Source organism: Amblyomma mixtum, chromosome 5 (assembly GCF_055824585.1).
Source record: "Amblyomma mixtum isolate Tamu chromosome 5, ASM5582458v1, whole genome shotgun sequence".
NCBI lineage: Eukaryota > Metazoa > Arthropoda > Arachnida > Ixodida > Ixodidae > Amblyomma > Amblyomma mixtum.
Genome location: NC_143016.1, coordinates 200,877,600 through 200,899,147, shown reverse-complemented (window position 1 = coordinate 200,899,147; position 21,548 = coordinate 200,877,600). Strand labels below are relative to the sequence as shown.

Sequence of the window (21,548 nt, the reverse complement as noted above, 5' to 3'; positions counted from 1 at the left end):
TTCGATCCCGGCCGTGGCGGCTGAATTTCGATGAAGGCGAAATTATAGAGGCCCGTGTACTGTGCGACGTCAGTGCACGATAAAGAACGCCAGGTGGTCAAAAATATCCGGAGCCCTTCACTACGGCATCCCTCACAGCCTGAGTTGCTTTGGGACGTTAAACCCCATAAAACCACCAAGCTTCTGGTGCACGCTGTCACACGGCAAAAAGGAGTGTTATATGGCAATGATGGCAGTGACGAGGGATGTTGCAGCAGCTTTGAGAGGTTTTTTTTCGTGTTATTACCTATAAAATACAATTTTTTCGCAAATGTAGTTACTCCGAGTCAATTTTCAGATTTATTTCCACATCTGAATACATGTTCACGACGAAAAGCATCACGATCCGTTACAAGTAATACCCCTGCTACACGGGCGTTTGGAATGCCTTCCAACTGAATGTCAATCGACTCGACTGCCGCATTGTGCTGCTAGACAAATTTTTTAACAGCATTCGGCTGAGATACATTCCAGTTAACGGAGCTGCGCGAATTCATTCGAGATATTGGGATGCCTCCGAAGCTCGAACACAGCCCGCACTACCCGCACTGACCAACAGCCGCCGCCATCGCTTAGCGCCCCCCCCCCTCGGCCCTCCCCCCACAGCAACACCGGAGTGCTCTGGTTTTGTGGTTGTTGATTTTAATAATAACTCCTGTATTCGTGTCTCACACGGTACAGAACCGTGGAGGCCGACAGTCAAAGTTGTCATAAATGACAGCTTGACAAAGTCGCACGCCCCAAGCACTAGACAGTGGTACAGTGTGTGGGATATACAAATATCCTTCATCGCCCCCGCGCCGAGTCACGCGACGAAAGCGCGCGCCGCCGGGCGTGGGGAGAGGGGGCACCCGGCCACTCTCCTCACTCCCAGCTCGGACGTGACGACACGCCTACGCCCTGGCGTCTTAGGGACGGGGTGAACGACACTCCTTGGAGGTAACCGGTTGCCCAAGGGGGTGGCCATGTCAGTGGTCAAGGCAGCAGCCAGACAAGGCAGCCGCATCTAAACTTCCTGGTCATCTCTGTGCAGGTCCTTGCAGCGCAAATTTTCCCGGTTGCCTATGAAGATTCTGGCGGATACTCACGCTGCGACAACACAGCAGCGTTTGTGACAACACAAACGCCTACAGGGAACCCCAACGACATTGGCAGTGGAAGTTACAACGGCAGCAGCGGAACCGCTTTTGAACTTTTCCCGCCCTTACATGTTCTCCGCTCAACAACACTGACAGTCACGGAACCTTCGAGCACCGCCCACCAAAATTTCTGTGCCAGTGGGCAAGGCAGCAGCCGGACGATGCAGCCGCATCTAAACTTCCGGGTCATCTCTGTGCAGGTTAGTGCTAAACGTGCAGTGTGTGAATTCAAGAGTGATTCATTGTGCCTTATTGTGCTGCCTTGCCCACAAGTGTTGTGTGAATGCGTTGCGGGGTGCTTTGAGTCTTTGTGCGTAATTCGTCTCCTCTTGAGTGGAGATGTAGAATTGAATCCTGGCCCCTCGACGCAAGATCAACTGGCCGCTATTCTTGAGAACCAGATAGCTTCAGCGGCAGAAATCAAAGCAATTGGAAAAAAACTTGCCCACATTTTGGACACCAACAAAAGGTTGAGCTCAATTGAAGCCAGTATTGAATCCCTAGTGCAAACAGCCCAAAAAGTGGAAGAGTGTGAACGGTCAGTTGGTTTGCTTCGTGGGGAAATTGCTGCGATGACACGTAGAATTGATTACCTTGACAGTTACAGCCGTCGGAATAATTTGATTGTATACGGCGTGAAGGAGCAAGAAACAGAGACAACGGAGTCTCTTATGGAGGCAGTATTAACGGGAATCTTCCAAAAAACGCTGGGAATCAATGTGACCAGTCTCGAGCGAATTCATCGAATTGGGCAGAAAACAGCGGACAAAACAAGGCCAGTGATTTTGAGGCTATATGACTTCTCTGAAAAAATACTGCTGTTTAGTAATGCGAAGAAGTTAAAAGGCAAAAACGTGTCCTTGTCCGATGACTACACGCCTCGAATCCGGAAAATAAGGAAGTTGCTATGGTCGACAGTTGATAGTACTACGGAAACAGCTCATCTCAGGCGCGATAAGCTCGTTATCGGGAACGATGTTTACGTGTGGGACGAAGAAAAGAACGAGCGTCGAAAACTCGCCAACTTTGAGGACCAAATCGCAGATGCGTCAAGTTCCATCGGGAACGATGCCGATGTTCCAAAAGTGAATAAACATAGAGGCCGTAAGCAGAAAAAAATCGCCGACATGGCACCGAAGTGACAGCCCAGGGAAACAAAGTCTATGCGATTGGTGTCTTTGAACGCGCGCAGTGTCATTAGCAAAACAACCGATATTGAAGGTTTACTTTACGATCTTGATCCCCATGCTATGTTGTCAACTGAAGCATGGTTACATAACGATGTACCGGACAGTGATGTTGTACCGCCTTCGTACAAAATAGTACGGCGTGACCGGCCGTCTCGTGGGGGAGGAGTGGCTATTATTGTAAAGAACTCCATAAATCTGACACCACTCGATGGCATCCCTGGACGTGAAAGCTTGTTCTCCAAGGTAGAAGTTTTTGGTAATACTGTTGTTATCGGTGTTGCGTATCGCCCACCTAACGCGGACACTCTTTTTCTTGAGCAGTTTTGTGACTATGTGCAGCGTTTCAGGGGAGTTCATACAAAGTTGATTATAGGCGGTGATTTTAACTTGCCTCATATTGACTGGCTAAATATGACAGTACCGGGTGGCGATTTAAAACATTCTAACTTGCTTCTAAGTGTTACTTTTTCATGTGACCTCACCCAGGTTGTTCACGTGCCTACACGAATCACACCTTCATCTCGGTACACTTTAGATTTGTTGTTCGTTAGTCCTGCTATTTCCTGCACTCATGTTGATGTTATGAGTGGTGTGTCTGACCATGAACTAGTATCGGCAACTTTTCATCTCCAAAGTAGGTCTGAAAGCAATAATTCACCTGTTATTGTTAAAGACTTTAATAGAGCAGATGATGTGAATATTCTTGACTACCTAGAGACACGTTACCAGGGCTTTGAGACCCACGAGGACGTAAATATGTTATGGTCCAGGTTTAAAACATTATGCTTCGAATGTCTGGAACGGTTTGTTCCGAACAAGCTCAAAAAGAAAAGACATAATCCATGGATTACAAGAGATATTATACATATGAAGCGGAAGCTAAAACGACTCCGGCGAATGCCTTCTCGGCCACTAGCTGTCATTAGAAGCTTACGAAATGAGCTCAAGAATAGGATAAAGCAAGCTAAAGACAACTTCTCTTCCGTTACTCTCGGAAACTTTCTCCAACAGGCACCGGCAAAATTTTGGAGATTTATAAATGACAACAGGTCAAATGAAATTTCTTTATGTGTTAATGGCATACAAGTTACAGATTCTACATATGTAGCCAATGAATTTAACAAGTATTTCCACTCAGTGTTCGCGCCTAAAGACCAGAGCATTGGTTTTGCACCCGAGGAGTTCCAGTCGACAATGCACGACGTAGTTGTGACTTGAGAAGGTATTGTTAATTTACTCTTAAACTTGGATGTGAAAAAAGCAGTGGGGCCAGACAATATTCCTACAGCATTTCTGCCCCGTTACGCAGAGTGGATATCGCACTACTTGCACGCAATCTTTACTGCTTCGTTGTCAAGCTCAGCACTGCCTGCCGACTGGAAAAACCCGCGTGTTGTCCCTATTTTCAAATCCAGTGATCGTACAACGGTATCCAATTACGGCCCCATTTCCTTAACTTCAGTTAGTTCGAAGCTATTGGAACACATAATTTGCAGAGAACTAGTTCAATATTTAGAAGAAAACCGCTTATTGTCAGATGCCCAGCATGGGTTTGGGCACGGGCTCTCCACCATCACACAGTTAATTACTACCTGCCATACCTTTTTTCTTGCAATTAATGACAGAGGCCAAATCGATGCAGTGTTCCTTGACTTTGCCAAGGCTTTTGATAAGGTGCCACACAATAAACTGATACAAAAGCTTTATAACTTTGGAATAAACAGAATACTTATTGACTTTATAAAAGCCTATCTTGACAACCGAGCACAGTATGTTAACGTAAATAATAGTTCTTCAGATAGCCTTCCAATGACATCAGGTGTACCCCAGGGGTCTGTCCTGGGCCCGGTTTTGTTCCTTATTTATATCAATGATATTGTTACCGAGATAGACCCTGGAAAAGTAGTTAAACTTTTTGCGGACGATTGTGTTGTGTACACAACGGTCAGGTCACCACACGATCAAGAACTCCTTAACGCGAATCTTGGCAATATTTACACCTGGTGCGAAAAGTGGGAAATGGCTCTGAACATAAAAAAATGCTCTGTTCTTCGTGTCTCAAACAAGAAGCAAACATTCGCGGTGGCTCAGCGGCTATGGTGCTCGGCTGCTGTCCCAAAAGACGCGGGTTCGATCCCGGCCGCGGCGGCTAGAATTTCTTTGGTGGAGAAATTTTAGAGGCCCGTGTACTATGCGATGTCAGTGCACGTTAAAGAACCCCAGGTGGTCGAAATTTCCGGAGTCCTCCACTACGGCGTCTCTCATAGCCTTAGTCGCTTTGGGACGTTAAACCCCATAAACCAACCAAACCAACCAAGAAGCAAACATTAGCTCACACATACAATATTGGTCGGGATGTAATTAACGAAGTATCAGTTGTAAAATATCTAGGAGTCACAATAACATCAACTTTAACCTGGAACAAACATATTGACAACATATGTTGTACCGCACGTAAGGCCTTATGGGGGATTCGAAGAAAATTGGCGACAGCCCCAAGACAGGTGAAGCTCACTGCATACAAATCCTGGTTAGACCGATTTTGGAGTATGCGTCATGCATATGGGACCCCTACACCAAAACAAATATAGATAAGTTGGAAAAGGTAAAGTGAATGGCTGTCCGTTTTATTTGCAACCGCTACAGACGAACAGATAGCGTAACAAAGATGATTAATCTCTTGGATCTTCAGACCCTCCAATCCAGACGCACAGAATACAGGCTTAAGTTCTTGTACCTCCTGTACAATAATAAGCAAAAATAAACAAGACTCTCTACCTTACCCCTGCTCCTCGAGCTAACACACGGTTTAACCACGGGAAAATCTTAAAACAATACCAGGCTTGCATCGATTCATTTAATTATTCCTATTTCCCTACGACTGTGTCCGACTGGAATAAGCTGCCTCAGAATGTTGTCGATTCTTCTGACGAAGTGGAATTCATGGCTGCTTTGAAAAGTTTGAATGTATGACCTTTTTCTTTGACTTCATTTTGTATTTTTGGTATTATTCATGTGTGTTTCCCACTCCTGCTTGGACTACAGAAGGAGTCTGCAGTATTCCTAAATAAAAAAAAAGGTTAGAAAGGGAGCCGCGCGCGGCGGGAAGGGCTCTCTAAGCTCTCTTCTCGCCGCGGTGTTACTGCCGTTTTTGCCCAGCCGACGCCCTGCCTGCCCGCGCCTCCCGGACTACCCAACGCCGGTCGACGTCGACTTGGTAAGGATAGAAAATTCTTCCGCAGTGTGCTTTGCCTTGCGGTAGGTTAATAAACGGTTTCCTAGCGTACTCTGTTCGTTGCCTACTTCGTCCGAACCCGCCGTGGCTGTGACTTTGCGCCACGGGTTGGGGACACGAGAACGCCTGCGCATAGCTGGCACGGAAGCTCGCCTTTCCGACCGGCTGCACGCGGAGTGACCCCATATCTTGGCACCCGAACGTGGGGCGAACTAGGCATTGAGCAGTGTACTTTGTTGGAGCGAACGACTGTCGACGCGCTAACAAAGGATGGCAGCTGATAGGCCTGACTTCCAGTCTTTGTTCATGCTGTCAGAGCTAGCGGCACAGAGCCAGTGCTCCCTACTTGACTTGCCTTTGGAAGGTGTAAATCTTGAGTGTTCCACGCGGAATAGCCGAGTTGCTTTCCCGGGCGCGTCGGCAGGACTCAGGCCTGGTACGGAGGGCCCCTCGCCGCTCCGTGGTGCTAACAATGGGGCACCTAGGCCTCATCATTCGACACCATCAGCGGCTGCGCCCAACTCCGGGGGCATTAGTCCGCAGTCATCCGAGGTGCTCTTGCAGAACGCGATGTAAGTTGTGCAGAGCTTAGCGGGTATGTTGCAAAACAATTTGCAAGCCCCGGCCCAGGCACCCCGTCTTAGGATAGACGTACCTACCTACACGGGGTACCATGACAGAACAGGGGCTAATGAGTACCTCGACCGTCTGCTGCATTATCAGCAAGCGACAGGAATCGCAGACGCCGAACTTCTCGCGCGTGTTGTGCCTGTCTCTTTGACGGAGCAAGAGGCCCGCTGGTACCGACTAACCGGCAACCGAGCGAGGACAATGGAGGAGTTTAGCGCAAGCTTCCGCGACGAATTCTTTCCCGCTAACTACGAGTGGCGTTTGAGGAGAGAGCTGGAACTGCGCACCCAGCACCCCGACGAGTCTTTGTTAGAGTACGTCCGAGCGATGGACAAACTGTATCGCCTCGCTGACCCTCGCGCCACGAACATGGAGAAAGTTGAGCGTGTCACACGACAAGCGCATCCGTCTTTCGCGGCCTACCTAAGAGGAGGCAGGTTTAGAGACCTGGACGAGCTAGCTGCTGAGGCGAAGCGCATTCAGGGAGACATCCTCTCAGCGCGAGCGTATCGGCCGCCACCACCCTCATCGCAGTCACTTGAGCCGCGCTGCGCGTGGAATGGCAGCTCAGCGCGTAGTCCGTCTAGAGCTGAAGCGACAGCACAATTTGCTGACGAGCGTGTCCCGAGGGGTTGGGAGTTGTCCGACCGGGCTTTGGACCCATTCAGCTACGCGTTGCGAACAGCACACGCTGCCGCAGAGCGCAACACACGTAGCCGAGATTGCGAGGCCGACACGTGGCGCGCGAGCGGCCCCCACCGTCCGCACCGCGAGATCGAGATCGAAACGACCGACCGGAACGTGGCGACCAGCGCCTAGCCCGTCGGAGCCCGAGCAACCGCTGCTACAGGTGTGACCAACCGTGGCACTTCGCCCGCGACTGTGGCCGCCTCCCCGCCCGTGAGCAAACACGGTCGGGAAACGGCCACAGCCGCCGGTGATCGACCTTCGATCCCGCGCGGCGTACACAGAGAAACCCGGTTTATTAGTGCCTTTGGCATGTCGCGTAGGAAGTTCTGTTGACTTACCAGCGCCGTTCATTGAGCTAACGATAGTTCGAAAGAAATTCACCGCGTTACTCGATACAGGGGCAAGCGCTTCTTTGTTCGGTGACGAGGTGCTAAACCATCTCCGCCAGAACAAAATCCGGTTGAGAAAGTGCGATACCACTTTTCGCCTCGCGAGCGGCACAGCGCGATCTAGCGGTGCGGCTAGGATAGTGGTTCGCTGGGAAAGACGCGTGCGGCGACAACGCCTCGTTCATCTTCCCTGTTTATCCGTTCCTGTAATTCTTGGGCGAGACTTCCTAGCCAAGACAGGCATTGTGATAGACATAACCAGCGGAGGCTATCGGGAGCGCACCACCGGCGCCTTGAAGCTTTTTGCGAAAGCGCCCGCGGCCTCGCAGTCAATTACGGCTCGGAACGCGAAGCGAGCGGGGAGAGACCGTGGAAAATAACCCCCGCCGGCCCGGAAACAAGCATGCGGGCGGACAGTCGCCGCTGAGAGAGGGCCCACAGAGAATGTTGTCGCGGTAGAAATCTGTTCTACCGTGCCAGGGAGGGCAATGCACCCTTTGTTGTCGGAGGTGAACAGCGTATCGGAGAGGGAGAAGGCACGCTTGTCATCTCTCCTCTACGAATTCAACGCCACATTCACGGACCGGCCTGGCCTCACTACACTAGTAAGGCACAGAATAGACATGGGTGATGCACTGCCGTGGAAGTGCAATCCTAGACCAATTAGCTTGGCTAAGATAAAAGCACTAGACGACGCTTTAGACGAACTTATCGACACTGGCGTTGTGGAGAGGTCTAACTTCCCGGTAGTCTTAGTTCCAAAGAAATACGATACATATCGGCTTTGCGTGGACTGCCGCAGACTGAATGAGGTTACGAGAAAGGATGCGTACCCTCTACCAACCATTTCTTCCCTAGTGTCGAACCTAGGTGGGGCGAATTACGTTACTACGCTCGATTCTAGCCGCAGATACTTTCAGGTAGAAATGGATGAGCGTGATAAGGAGAAAACTGCTTTCACTTGTCACAGAGGTCTTTTCCAATTCAATAGAATGTCTTTTGGCTTGGTAGGAGCACCCGCTACTTATCAGCGCCTAATGGACCGTGTTCTGGGAGATGCGAAGTGGCAACACGCGCTCGCATACCTAGACGACATCGTGGTGTGCTCGCAAAAGTTCGAGGAACACCTGCGCCACTTGAGGGACATCCTAGGGAGGCTGAGGTCCGCGGGAATCACTTTGAACCCGAAGAAGGCGCAGATCGCCGCGACCCGAATAACACTGTTGGGGTTCACGATCGACAAAGGCCGCATTCTGCCGTGCGAGGATAAACTCGAGGCTTTGCTGAAGTTTCCGTCGCCGTCAGATCTAGCCGGTCTCAGACGCTTCCTGGGAATGGCGAACTTTTATCGTCAGTTCATCCCAGATTGCACAGCGCTGTAGGCACCTTTGACAAAGCTTTTGCAGAAGGGCGAGCACTGGAGTTGGGGTCACGAGCAAGAGGCTGCACTGCGCAACCTCACCAAGGTGCTCGCGGACACGGCTGAGTTGCAGCTACCTGACCTGAACAGGGAGTTTGTGATTCAAACAGACGCAAGCGACCTGGGCTTATGAGCAGTGTTGCTTCAGGAGCATGAGGGTGTCCTCCGACCGATAGCGTTCGCGAGCCGTTCACTGACGCCGGCAGAGAGAAACTACTCGGTGACAGAGAAGGAATGTCTCGCGATAGTTTTTGCTCTGCGGAAGTTCGACTACAACGTCGACGGGGTGGCATTTGTGATCGAGACGGATCAAATGGCGCTCACATGGCTGAGACGACTCAGCGAACCGAGCGGCCGCCTGGCGCGTTTGGCCCTGTTGCTGCAGCGTTACAACTTTACCGTGCGCTACCGCAGAGGGAAGAACAACGCCGTGGCTGACGCACTCTCGCGAGCGCCTGTCCAGAGCGAGGAAGGTCACGCGACCGACCGCCCGACAGAGAGAGAGAGTGAGGGATTGTCCCCAGCCGTAGCCGATGTAAGGGACGCGGACCGACCGTTGACCCCGGGCGAGAGCGTGAACCACGTGGACTACGCGAGTTCCGTGGGGATTGTGTTCAGCAGAAAGGAGTTGCTCGAAGCTCAGCAGATGGATTCGTTTTGTCGAAAAGTGTTCGACGGGCTCCGGTAGCCGGAGGGCCGGGCCGCCGCGCACACGGGGACAGCTGGTTTTGCTGTCGGTGCGGAGCGCCTGGAAACAGCTGGTAGTGCTGTGAGCGCGCTGGATTCTTATCTGCTGGATTCCGACGGCGTCTTGCTGAGGTATATCCCCTCCGAGAACGACACAAGCGAGGCGTTCAAGGTGGTGATACCGCGAGTGTTGAAAGCGGCACTGTTAAGTTACTTTCATGACTCGTGCATCGCTGGGCATACAAGCGGCCCCAAGACTTACATTAAGTTGTGTTGCTTTGCTACCTGGCTTGGCATGAAAAGGGACGTAACACGCTACGCCCGTTCGTGCCATGTGTGCCAATGCGTGAAGCCCCGGGGTGGACGACCGCCCGGCCTCATGCAGCCGATTAACAGCCAGACTCCCTGGCAAATCGCGGCGTGTGACATCATGAGACCGTATCCCACGACACCGAGTAGGAACAAGTTCCTGCTGGTGGTCACGGATCACTTCAGCAAGTGGGTTGAACTTTTTCCCCTTAGAAAGCTGACGGCACAAGTGATCATGGAGAAGCTGATGGACGTATTCACCAGGTTCGGTTTCCCAGAGCAGCTGAAAACGGACAACGCGTCCTACTTCACTGCGAAGGTGTTCGTAGATTCGTGCGCTGCACTCGGCATTAAGCACAAGAAAACGACCACCTATCATGCTCAGTCGAACCCCACGGAACGGGTGAACCGCAACATCAAGCACATGCTTGTCGCGTACTCTGAGAGGCACAAAGATTGGGACTTCTACCTGCCGGAGATCGCGTTCGCTTTTCGCTCGACCGTTAACCGCTCCACTGGGTGTGCGCCGTCTTCTCTCAATCTGGGTAGAGAGCTGCTAAATCCGATGGACCGGGTTCTAACGGACAGCAGGAAGACGCCAGTCGCTTAGTCGGCACGAGCTGAATACGCGACGCAGCTGCGCGCTAAAATGACGGAGGCCTTACGCAAGGCTCGCCGCAACTTGAGTACTGCTAGGGCGCAGCAGAAAGCACAGTACGACCGCTCGCACCGAGATGTTCACTACGAAGTGGGCGATCTGGTGCTTCGGCGCCAACACGTTCTGAGCGATGCTAGCAGACAGTTCGCGGCCTCGTTGGCACCGAAATGGATCGGGCCGTTTCGCGTGCGAGAGAAGCTTTCCTCGCTCGTTTACAGACTCGAGGACTTGCGGTCGAAACCGACAGGCGGACCGGTGCACGTATGCGACTTGAAACGTTACGTGCAGCGAGATGAGTGGGTCCAGGACACAGCCCGATCCGCGCCGCAGTCGGAAAACGAGCGCTGCGATCAGCCGGCGAACTCCGCGTCCCGCTATAACTTGCGCCGTAGGCAGAAATAAAATCTGCCTGCGCGGACTAGAGCGAGGGCGCAGGCCGACACGCAGTCTCGTTAGATGCATGAACGTACGGGCCGCTCATGCCGATCGATGTTACGTAAGGCTTACTTGCGTTAACCCTCATGACTCTCGTGACGGCCGTACAGCTACGTAGCACGCGCTGCGGGAGTTGGCTACATCTGTGTTGGCCTTTTTCAGCGCAGATGGAAAAGAAGCAGGGCACATCAGAACGAAATCGTTCACCACTACCGCCAACAAGCCACCATCCAGCTTCGGCAACGCGCCGCGCCCATGGCCCGCCGCTACGCCCAGCCCGCGACCTGAAGCCGCCACCCTGCTGCCACCTGGGCGCCCCTGCTACCTGCCACACCGCATCGGAGCTAACCGCCTGCCTAACGCCTGCCGACTGTACGCCGCTCCACCCGCCTACCCAAGAACAAGCTGGTCAAAACACAGAGAGCGCAGCCGTGGCCCTATTACCACCTCAACCCAGGGCGCTCGCCAGCTAACCAGGCATGCCAGGGCAGCCCAACCGGGGCCCTCGCCACTGTAGTCGCCTGACACAGCATCTCAGGGCGGCGCAGCCACGAACCTGCAGCCTCCAAGCCTTCTCGGCCGTTGCCACGGAGGCGGTCAACCACCTTGACCGGAGCGGCGCAGTCGCGCGTGCTCGGAGGACGGCGACAGGTGGCAAGCTAACGTCTGGCATCGGCATCACCATCTCGCGGGTGGCCAAACCTACGGACCAGCTGATCGGTGCGGGCGTGGCGCGGACGGCAACAAGTGTACGGGAGCCGAAGACCTTCGACCCCTGGATGGCGGAGAAGATCAAGTAACGTTGCGCCTACTTCTCTGTTCGGGAGGCTTCTTAAGGAGGGGAGGATGTGGGATATACAAATATCCTTCATCGCCCCCGCGCCGCGTCACGCGACGAAAGCGCGTGCCGCAGTGCGTGGGGAGAGGGGGCACCCGGCCACTCTCCTCACTCCCAGCTCGGACGTGACTTCACGCCTACGCCTTGGCGTCTTAGGGACGGGGTGAACGACTCTCCTTGGAGGTAACCGGTTGCCCAAGGGGGTGGCCATGTCGTAGGGGTTAAAAAGGGAGCCGCGCGCGGCGGGAAGGGCTCTTAAGCTTTCTTCTCGCCGCGGTATTACTGCCGTTTTTGCCCAGCCGACGCCCTGCCTGCCCGCGCCTCCCGGACTACCCAACGCCGGTCGACGACGACTTGGTAAGCTACTGAACCTTATATTATCGGATAGAACATTCTTCCGCAGTGTGCTTTGCCTTGCGCTAGGTTAATAAACGGTTTCCTAGCGTACTCTGTTCGTTGCCTGCTTCGTCCGAACCCGCCGTGGCTGTGATTTTACGCCACGGGTTGGGGACACGAGAACGCCCGCGCATAGCTGGCACGGAAGCTCGCCTTCCCGGCCGGCTGCACGTGTAGTGACCCCATAAGTGGTATTGCGTATTAAAAAAAGAAAACACAGTACACAATACGCCCTGATCAATGAAATTCCACCCTTGCAGAGTGAATAGAGCACATGGAATTAGCTTGTTATAAGGCAGAAAGGAAAGACAAAACAAATTCACTGAACGCACAAAAGTTACAAAACTGCATACACAATTGAAGTAGAGTGAGGCTGGAGAGAACAATCGTAATTACCATCCACTCGCCCTATGGCAAGGAGGTTATATTAAAACTCCCTATGGAAACAACTTGAGTGCATATACAATTACAACGGCTAAACCAAGCATGGTCACAAGGAGAAAGGACTTAACGGAAAGGGAAGTAGATTGAGAACAAAAAAAGCCTAAAAAACAGGCCTAAAATGAAGTAGTCCAATTGCGGCTCGTCACTGACGAAGCCAAAGACAATCATTCGGAGATGCAATATTTTCATGTGTGTTGTTCGCTTTTTTTGCTTCTCGTTAGCGAATATTTTGTGCACACGCTAAATGAGTGCTTGAAGACCATAGTACATGACTGAACATTAATTGTATAAGCGTGAAATTTCCCCAGAAATGCACAGGTGAGGTCGACTGGACTCCTGTACTGCTGTTTACGTCGCTGTGTACAAACTGCTACTGCTCGTTTGCATGACATAATACACTAGCTGCGCATCACTTATCTTAATTAATCTCACTGTTGTACCGGTTGTACTCTTGCTTATTTACAAAGTTCGACAACTCTGTAGGAAGCGCCGATGCGACTGCACGCTGGGAAACACTTGGTAGCCTGGTTGCTGATATGGCGTAGGACCGGCGCTTCTCGGTAATCGTTCCTTTCTCCGATAAAAAGAGTAGCTCATTTTGAATCAGTTTACGCAGAAACATATTCGGTTACCATTCGCATTCATTGAAGCGGCCTTATTTTTCACCCAGAAGCGGCGGCAGCGATTGTTGCCAGCTGCCGAAAGCGCTGAGCGGCAGTCTGAGTTCCACCGGCGCTTCCCGTTCAGCGCATGCGCGTCCTGTAAAGGAACCGACAGTCGATTTCCGATCACTTTTGGTAAAACTACACTCGCTGTCCATTTGGGTTCGCTGAAACTAGAGAATTCGCTCTCCAGAATCGCCGAAATTCAGTACACACACCCTGTGGACTCATCAGGCCTACCTCGGAAGGGGGTCATCTGCAAAGCGGGAGTAGCTGTTCAAGTGTGCGCATTATTTTTATTTGCATATGAATTAAAACATGGTTTCATTAAAAGGCGCTACCAAGGAAATGAAACGGAGGTTTTTAATTCCCAAAACAAAATTTCTGAATGTCGGAGAACTGCTGTTCAGGCTACGCACTCGCCTTGCCAGACCAAGTGGAGTTAGCCCAGCAAACTCACTACGAGGAAAGTATGTTCTGAAGCGAGTGTCACTGAAGCTCATCGTGTGCCAGTGCGCAAATGACACGTTAAGCGAATGCCACTTCCCACGAAACACAAAACGTCTTACAAACTTCTCGGAACAGCTCCAAATGACTACAAACGTCTTGCGCTGCGTTCAAACGTCTCATAGATGTCGACAAGAAGTTTACTCTGCGACGTCTCTTATACATCTGCAGTAAGACGTTTGCTGTGAAACTTCTGTGAAACATTTGTAGTGAGATGTTTTCTAGACGTTTCTAACACGTGGAACTTAAGACCACGTCAAGGAGACGCGCTATAGCAATCAGCAGAGAGTTGCCGCCGTGGATTAAACATGCTGTAAATCACGGCACATAAATTAGATGGTTCTCCTGCTTGACATTTCGAAGAGCAGGCGCGCCGGTGCAAAGACCGCTCTTTGTACTCGAACAATGACAGCGCGTTTTCTCCTACGGAGCCCGAATCACGTTCCACATCGAGTACAGCTAACCCGCCACTCGTAAGGCTGAATTTAAGTAACATATAATTTTCCTGAAAGCCGACGGTAGTTACGCAAGTAAAAAAATTTTCCTTCATGTTGCAAACGCCTCTGTTACGCCTCGGCTAGCCGGCGGCAGCACGCGGATTGTCAGGCGCCCGCCGCCTTCGCTGAGCTCACTTGTGCGCAATCTTTTCATGGCCTCCGAGATTACCCGCTGCGATCGTCTCGGGGGGGGCGAATCTTGGAGGCAGTAATCTTGTTTGAGTCACGCCGCAGCTTGGTGCTTGGTGTCGCTGTGTATGCTGGCGATGCAAGCTAGTTTTCCAAAGTGGTTTTAACCGTTTCAAGCACAAATAAATCTTAATGGAAGCTGAAAGTGCTTAGTTTAACATTAAAGTATGAGATTCAGTTTGTTTTTTTTTTGGTTCTTTGAAGGTTTGTTTATATTTACGTTTAGAAATTTAGTACTTCATTTGGCCATTTGGCGTTTCAGACTCTAGCGAAAGCTACGCGCGCGAAGTGGATGCTTCGTAGGTTGCACATTTCGCTGCGGTCTATTTTGCTCGCTGGTTGGCATTTCATGCCGCTGCAGTTTGCAGTTTCCCCTTTTTCTGCGGTACCGTCTACTACCAGTGTTGCACTGAGATGTGAGCCTCGCTTTCCGCAAAAGTGTGTAACCTTCCATTTCTCTTGTGTGGTGAAAGTCTCGGCCTTGCTGTAGGAAAGCCACTATCGCGCCTGATTGAACGGCCGGCTAGTGTGTCACTCCTTTAGTTTATAAATCACAAAACAGTATCAGCCAGTGTTCTACATACCAAAGTGCAGCGTTGAATGCATTAAAACAGGGCATTTGCATGTATTTGAGCTTTTGTTAAGTGGATACAGCTAGGCTGCTCTCGCATGCGAGTTGCTTTCTTTACCAAGGCGGTGACAAAGTGAACGTGACAAAGCTTCAAACCAACCAGCTTTGTTTAAGCGTAGGTTGATAAGACGCGAATTTTTTCCTACATAATGATTAAAATTCTTGCTAAAGACTCTCTTCTGGCCACCTGTGTGCTCCAATTCTCCTTGCTGTGATTGCCGTCAGTGAAACTCGCGTTAAAAAGGCTTTCGTTATCTTAACTGCGGAAAGGACTCTGCAGTATTAATTATCACGAAGTAAACATGAGGCCCGTCGTGACGGCTGTGTGGCATTGTCGTTCGGCTGCTGATCCCAAGGTCGGAAGTTTTTCGATGCCGGCCGCGGCGGCCGTATGTCGATGGAGTCGAAATACAAAAACGTCCACGTACTGTGCGAAGTCAGCATATCTTAAAGAACCGCTGGTGGTCCAAATTAACCCGGCGACTTCCACTACGGCGTACCTCAAAGTCAATTTGTCGCTTCGGTACGGTAAACCCCACAATTTACAAGTGATCATGAAGTGGAAGTTGTATCGATTTCATGACATTCAATGACTGCATGCGTAAACTAAGCAAACCACTGAAGCAATACAGTTGCTGACTGTTTTTGTTGCAGGTCATGATGAAAATATGGGAGAATACTTTGTAGAAAAACTATGATTGCCTAATTTTAGTTCATTTGTGCGGAACTGCCCTGAGCTATTTCTTCTGCTATGTGGCCTTTTGTATGCCTAGCTGCTGCAAGCTTTGTGATTTGCCTGAGGTCTGTGGTTGGTTATTCGCCCATAGTATTAAAATGAAACGAGAGAATCTTGACAATCCGGGTGTGTTACTGCACTGACTTGTCAAGCTTTTGTTTCATTACGATTGAGAGCCCTGCACTAAGGTAGTTTACTCAGTGGTGCTGCTCTGTATGTGTGCAGGCTGTTTGACTGTGCAGTGAAGTACTACGGCTCTTTGCAGGCATGGCTGCTTTTATTTTTTGGCAAACCATTGCACCGTGCACAGCTGGCGTTGTCCCTGCTTCACTGTGTACATTTCGTTATGGGTGCAGCCTGTTCAACAGTGGTTTTCAGAGGTCCTCCTTGCCTGCTGAACTCCTCAAGTTTTGGAAAGCACTCTTTGCAGCTGACACTTTTTCTTTCACTTCATGATTTCTTGTATAGGTGTAGGCTGTTTGCTAATCATTCCACAAGCCCCATTATTTGTTTGTCCTTTAGAACTCCAACTGTTGGCCGGAGGAGCAAGGACCTGGTCTAGTTTCACGCAAATTAATCGCAGCACCTTGTACTTGGTTGTTCAGACGACTTGGCCTGGAGATTGTTTCAGTTCTGAGGTGAGCATCTGGACTAATGCTTCTTGTGCAGTGGTGTAAGTAATCTCTTGCCCGCTATTTGAGCTTCATCGTACAGATTAGAATGGGCTTGTTTGGCAATGCAGTGTTAAAAACCTTATACACACGCACTTTTATTTGTCTTATCTTTCAAATGTGCCCCTGTGTGGCTGTCAAAGTAAGGTCCAAGATTTAACCCATCTCTGGTGTATACTGAAGTGATGCAGGTATTACCAGGGCAGCAGAATCTCTGCTGTGTTTTCGTGCGACGGTGCAAGATGTCAACCATCAACCACTTTTGATTCAGCCGCATCTTGCCGGTAAGAGAATGCCTGTTTGCAAGATGCAGCTTAGGAGGTTCTGTGAGTACAGTGTGCATCACAGTAAGGCAGTGCACTTGCTATTGACTGCTTGGCTTTCAGTGTCCATGCACGCTGTTTGAATTTTGCTTCTGTTAAAGGCCTCCACAGTGATTGACTTCTTGAGTTTATGTTGAACCGTAGCACTCTGCTGAAACGCCACTTGTAATGCCATCATATGCATCTATGTTTTTAGCAAGCTTATGTTATTGCCTGTGCCATCACTCCTTGCCATTTCCTGGTCTTATTTGCTTCCGACTCCTCACTGGCCATTCTACATGCACCTGACTGACTGTGCTTTTGGGGAATCTAATATTTTTCACTTCTGCAGGCTGCTGAACAGAGCTGGATTTGACTTCCCCTTGTTACCATCTAGTTGGCATCCTCCTTGCAAGAAAAGCGATTTTTGGAACACCTAGCGAGCTCTTCACTGCCATCCACATCACAGCAACAAGGCCCGGTGCCGAATTAATTTTTGATTTAACAATTTGTTGCTGCTCAACACTTTCCCGCCATCCAAGTGCTTACCGTTGTAATGTCAGCCAAACCAGTGAAGCTACCTCCTCCGTGGCTTCTAACATTAATTTCCTGGTGTGTGTGGGGGTGTATGCACTGGATTCAATAAACAGTAACACAGTGACTGAAAAGTGTGCTAGCACATGCATTTATGGTTGATTACTACAGCCATACATCCCTTGAAATGTGGGCTCAGTGTTCAGGTCATTGCAAATCAGCTTTGAGTTCATTTTTGAGTGGTGTATACCAGAAAAATGAGCTATAACATTTTTAAAGCTTTAGAGGGTTTACAGGCAGCACTAAAATCAGTCTTCAAATGCGTAAAATAATCCAGGCACCTTTTTCGGAAAAAAAAGGAACGTCTAAAAAAATTCTAGAAAAGTTCTACCTCAGAAGTTTTCTAGCCGTATACAAGCGTAGCGTTAGCAGAGCTAATAGAGGGCTAGTCAATGTCTTAAGTCTAAAAAACTGCTTAGATGAAACTTCTTTTAGATGTCAAGCTTTTTTACGAAGAAATTTTTTAGACGTCTATTAGCGCTTTTTGTGTTCCGTGGGTTGTTGAAAGTGGCACTAAATGCGCCATTGAGGCAGGAGTATAATGCTCTCGCGTTAAAAACTGTTCCAATCCGTGCTAAATCTGGAATACCACATTGCAGTAATGCATGCGTTGTGTGCCGTGTTTTGTAACAATGTATAGATATCGAGCGGTGTCACTACAGAAAGCTTTATGAATTTGTCTCGTTGCGCTTGCATTTCGTGCTGTCGCCCAGCCAGGACGCCTTCCGCGTGAAGTCTTCAAGAGAAACTTCATTTATTGTTCTGGCTTCTGTGGCCAAGTGTTCAAGGGCGTGTGGTGATGGCTTGGCTAGACTACATGCTGGGAATGCTGCTGCATGAAATGAACGTCGCTCTTCAATTCTCGGTCGCTGTTTGCGAAGGGGATCTCGGCGCCTCTTTACCGCGACAGATGCCCCGGCCCGCTGTCGTCTTGTCGTGGCGTCTCTGGCGCCAGGCGAAAGTGCGCCTCTTCGGACGGCTTCTTCCACCTCTGTTCCCATTCATGTCGCAAACTCCGCCTTACTGTGCACCCTAGGCCATCCATTTACTGTTTATGTCTCTTCGCTCAGTTTCTAGTCTTTTCGTCTTGCTTTTCTGCCATGAAGAAGTCGCTTCCCACCGCTCAGCATAGAGCGCTAATTTTTGCAAGTATAAATTCCTCCTAGAGACATGCACTGGTGACTTATGGCGATAGTCGAGCTGTTTACAAAGCCACACACTTTTATGGTTGCGCCTTAAAGGTTAGAAACGCGGTGAAACTTAAAATTATCCCACATGTACTTTTTTCGGGTGGCTTCTTGCGTCAAGTCGAAGGTGTAGCCTCGAAATGCATGCCTGTATTAGTACACGCTTGAAAATACTCATGGCCACAAGTGAAGAGCATCGCACAAAAACAAAATATATCAACTCTTCGCATTGATGGAGTGTAGGAAACTATCTCCTCGTTTTCCGTCACTCTTTGATTTTCTGAGTTCTGTTTCTATAATTTTACTTGGTCCATGGGGCAGACAGCGTGCTCACTTATTCCTCAGTCAAGGTTGCCATAAAGGCCATAAAGAACAATACTTCTCTTGCATTCTTGATCACTGATTTTGCGAATATAGTTTTCTCAAAATTCAGCGCATGTTGCCAGCGCGATATTCGCTCAATCGGTCGCATGACACGACGCAGTTATGAAGACGCCCGCTACGTGCGCTTTCGGGGCTCGTGCTTGCGTTCGTGCGTAGTGCGTGGGTGTGTGCAAACGTGTAGCATAACGCGTGTGTAACGAAAGATATGCACAACGTAGCACAACGTAGGGACGTAGCACAATGTATATTGCCGCGAATCTTTGTAGCGCTTGTTTGTAGTGTTTGTTTGTTCATGCCTCAAGGCTGCCGGCACGCCGCTTTATCGCTTCGTTTGTGACGCAAGACGCGCCTAGATGTATCTCGATTGATCGCATCCAGGCGGAGCCGATTCTACGCCCGAATGTTCTAGTAACTTTCCAGCACGGCTGACACCGGCAATGATTCTGTTCGATGACCGCCGAGCACGCTTGTTGCTACGCCGGTGCCGAGTGATTCAGTTCCTTGCGGGCGCAAGTCAGCCCAAATAAAGAGTTCCGTTTCGAAGACATTCTCGCTGTTTTCCTGTTTGCCCTACTGCAGTCACCACTACGTGACATCTGGTGGAGGTGCTAACGGATGTCCCGGTCGCCCTCACACCCTGGGAGACGTCAAAGCAGCCCGAGCTGTCTCGAAGAAGATCCCGAGAAAGCCGCAGAAGTCGTCCCAACCGAAGGCGAAGGGCGAAGCAGCCGTCGTCTCTACAGGCGTCCACTAGAATTCGGACTGCTACCGGACCACACGCGAGCGATGAACGACCCCTCAATTTCGACGTCAGCCATGGCTACGACACCAGCCCCTATTATTTTACACCAGCCCCGACTGCCGCCAACGTTCAACGCTTCACCGGGCGAGGATCCCGAAGAATGGCTGGAACAGTTCGAGCGTGTCGCCGTGTTCAACAGTTGGGACGACCAGACCAAACTGAGCCATGTTTTCTTCGCCTTGGAAGGACCCGTGAGAGTATGGTTCGAAAACCGCGAAGCTTCTCTAGCGACGTGGGAATTATTCAGGCCGGAGTTCCTGAAGGCCATCACGAGCAACATCAGGAAAGAAAGAGCTCAGCTCCTTCTACAATCACGCATACCACACCCGAATGAGACTAACCGCGTACGTAGAAGACATGAAGCGCCTTTTTCGACGGGTCGATCCTGACATGACAGAATTTGATGCGTGATGCTAAACAGGCACTTTTCGGCGCTCTCACCCGCAATCCACCGACGACGGTCGCGGAATTCACCACTGAAGCAGTCGCCATTGAGATAACCTTGCAAGCACGAGCCCGTCATTTTCCTCGACTGCCCCAAGTGACCTCGACTGCCCTCTCGGATGGCGAAGCATTCGGAGGCAACCTGCGGGATGTTATCGGCGAAATTGTACGGGAAGAGCTGCGTCACCTACTACCATCTTCCAACCAGCCTCAAGTAGCGACCCTTGAAATCGTACGCGAAGAATTGCAGCATGCGCTTGGCACCCCGTCATCTTCGCCTCCTGCTGGAACTCCAGCCTTAACCTACGCCGCTGCACTGCGCAGTCCTCAGCCCAACGCAAGAGCCAAAGTCCGCCTCTTCGACGTGAACCAGCTGTTCCCGAACGCCGCGCAAGCCCCAGGAAGTGCGACGCCTGGAGGACTTCCAACGACCGCCCACTGTGCTTACATTGCGGCGAAGCCGGTCATATACTTCGTCCTTGCCCGTACATACGCATCGGCCTGCGAGGTTTCGCCATCGAAGCCCCACGACCATTCCCTGGTCAGCGACCACGGAAAATTGACGACTACCTGCACAGAGGGGAGTACGTGTCGTCAAGCCGTCTGTCCCGCTCGCCGTCGCCGTACACCGCACGTTTTGCATCACCGGGCCGCAGCTACGCCACGGCTGTCCGAGGAAGGTCCCCTAGCCCCCGTAGGGGAAACTGAACAAAGCAACCTGTGGAGGCCAGGTTGCTTGCCGAGGAAACGACGAAGATCCTCCAGCGACCATGCCGTATCAAGACGTCGCAACCACTACGCCAACGCCGCATACAATGACAACCTCGATCACGACGCGAACCACCTTTAAAACGACGCCGTCATCGGGAAAAGCTTCGACCACACGCCCCACCCACAATTCACATACGTACCCGACGAAGCCGCAACCCGACGCCGAAGACTACGTGCAACGCCAGAGCCAGGACATCCGACTTAGAAGTCGTTATCGACGGCCGGAAAGTTACCGCTCTCGTCGGCACAGGAGCTGATTATTCGGTGATGGATGGACCATTCACTGCGCAGCTGAGGAAAGTAACGACCGCTTGGGACGGCCCGCAAATTCGCAACTCAGGGGGCCACCTCATTACACCATCAGGACGGTGCTCAGCGCGAGTGACTCTCAAGGGACATACCTATCGCGCAACCTTCGTAGTGCTACGGCAATGTTACCGCGAAGTGATCTTGGGCATGGATTTCCTTAATGAGCATCAGGCAATCATCGACCTGCGATCCAAGCTGATCACACTTTCCACGGACGAGGCCATCCCGTCGATGAGGACTCCGGAAATCACGTTGCACTTAGTGTCCAGGAGGAACAAGTGAGTGTCCCACCCCGCTCAAGCGTCATCGTCACCGTAGGCTTTACAGAACCGAATAACACTGAAGCCATTATCGAGGGGAACA

At 50.8% G+C, this 21,548-nt stretch overlaps 1 protein-coding gene across 2 annotated transcripts; it reads left to right on the top strand.

Annotated features, from left to right (window-relative positions):
- The first annotated feature begins 1,097 nt into the window (after positions 1-1,097).
- On the top strand, positions 1,098-19,846 carry LOC149345432 (uncharacterized). Of its 2 annotated transcripts, XM_089542752.1 has the most exons (3): positions 1,098-1,378; positions 16,244-16,359; positions 19,439-19,846. In XM_089542752.1, the coding sequence occupies exons 1-3, from the start codon at positions 1,340-1,342 to the stop codon at positions 19,611-19,613; spliced, it is 330 nt and encodes a 109-aa protein (XP_089398878.1). In that variant the 5' UTR covers positions 1,098-1,339; the 3' UTR covers positions 19,614-19,846. The 2 variants fall into 2 exon arrangements, 1 of the variants encoding a protein (XP_089398878.1); XR_016282853.1 differs by lacking the exon at positions 1,098-1,378 and having other exon boundaries at positions 16,213-17,175.
- Positions 19,847-21,548: the final 1,702 nt, after the last annotated feature.

What these genes read in the sequence shown, in the direction of transcription:
- LOC149345432 (XM_089542752.1), top strand. Translation starts at nt 1,340, where the DNA reads ATGCAGCCGCATCTAAACTTCCGGGTCATCTCTGTGCAG. An exon ending in TCCGGGTCATCTCTGTGCAG is followed by an intron (nt 1,379 to 16,243) that starts GTTAGTGCTAAA and finishes TTTGTCCTTTAG; the next exon opens with AACTCCAACTGTTGGCCGGA. An exon ending in GAGATTGTTTCAGTTCTGAG is followed by an intron (nt 16,360 to 19,438) that starts GTGAGCATCTGG and finishes GCCCTACTGCAG; the next exon opens with TCACCACTACGTGACATCTG.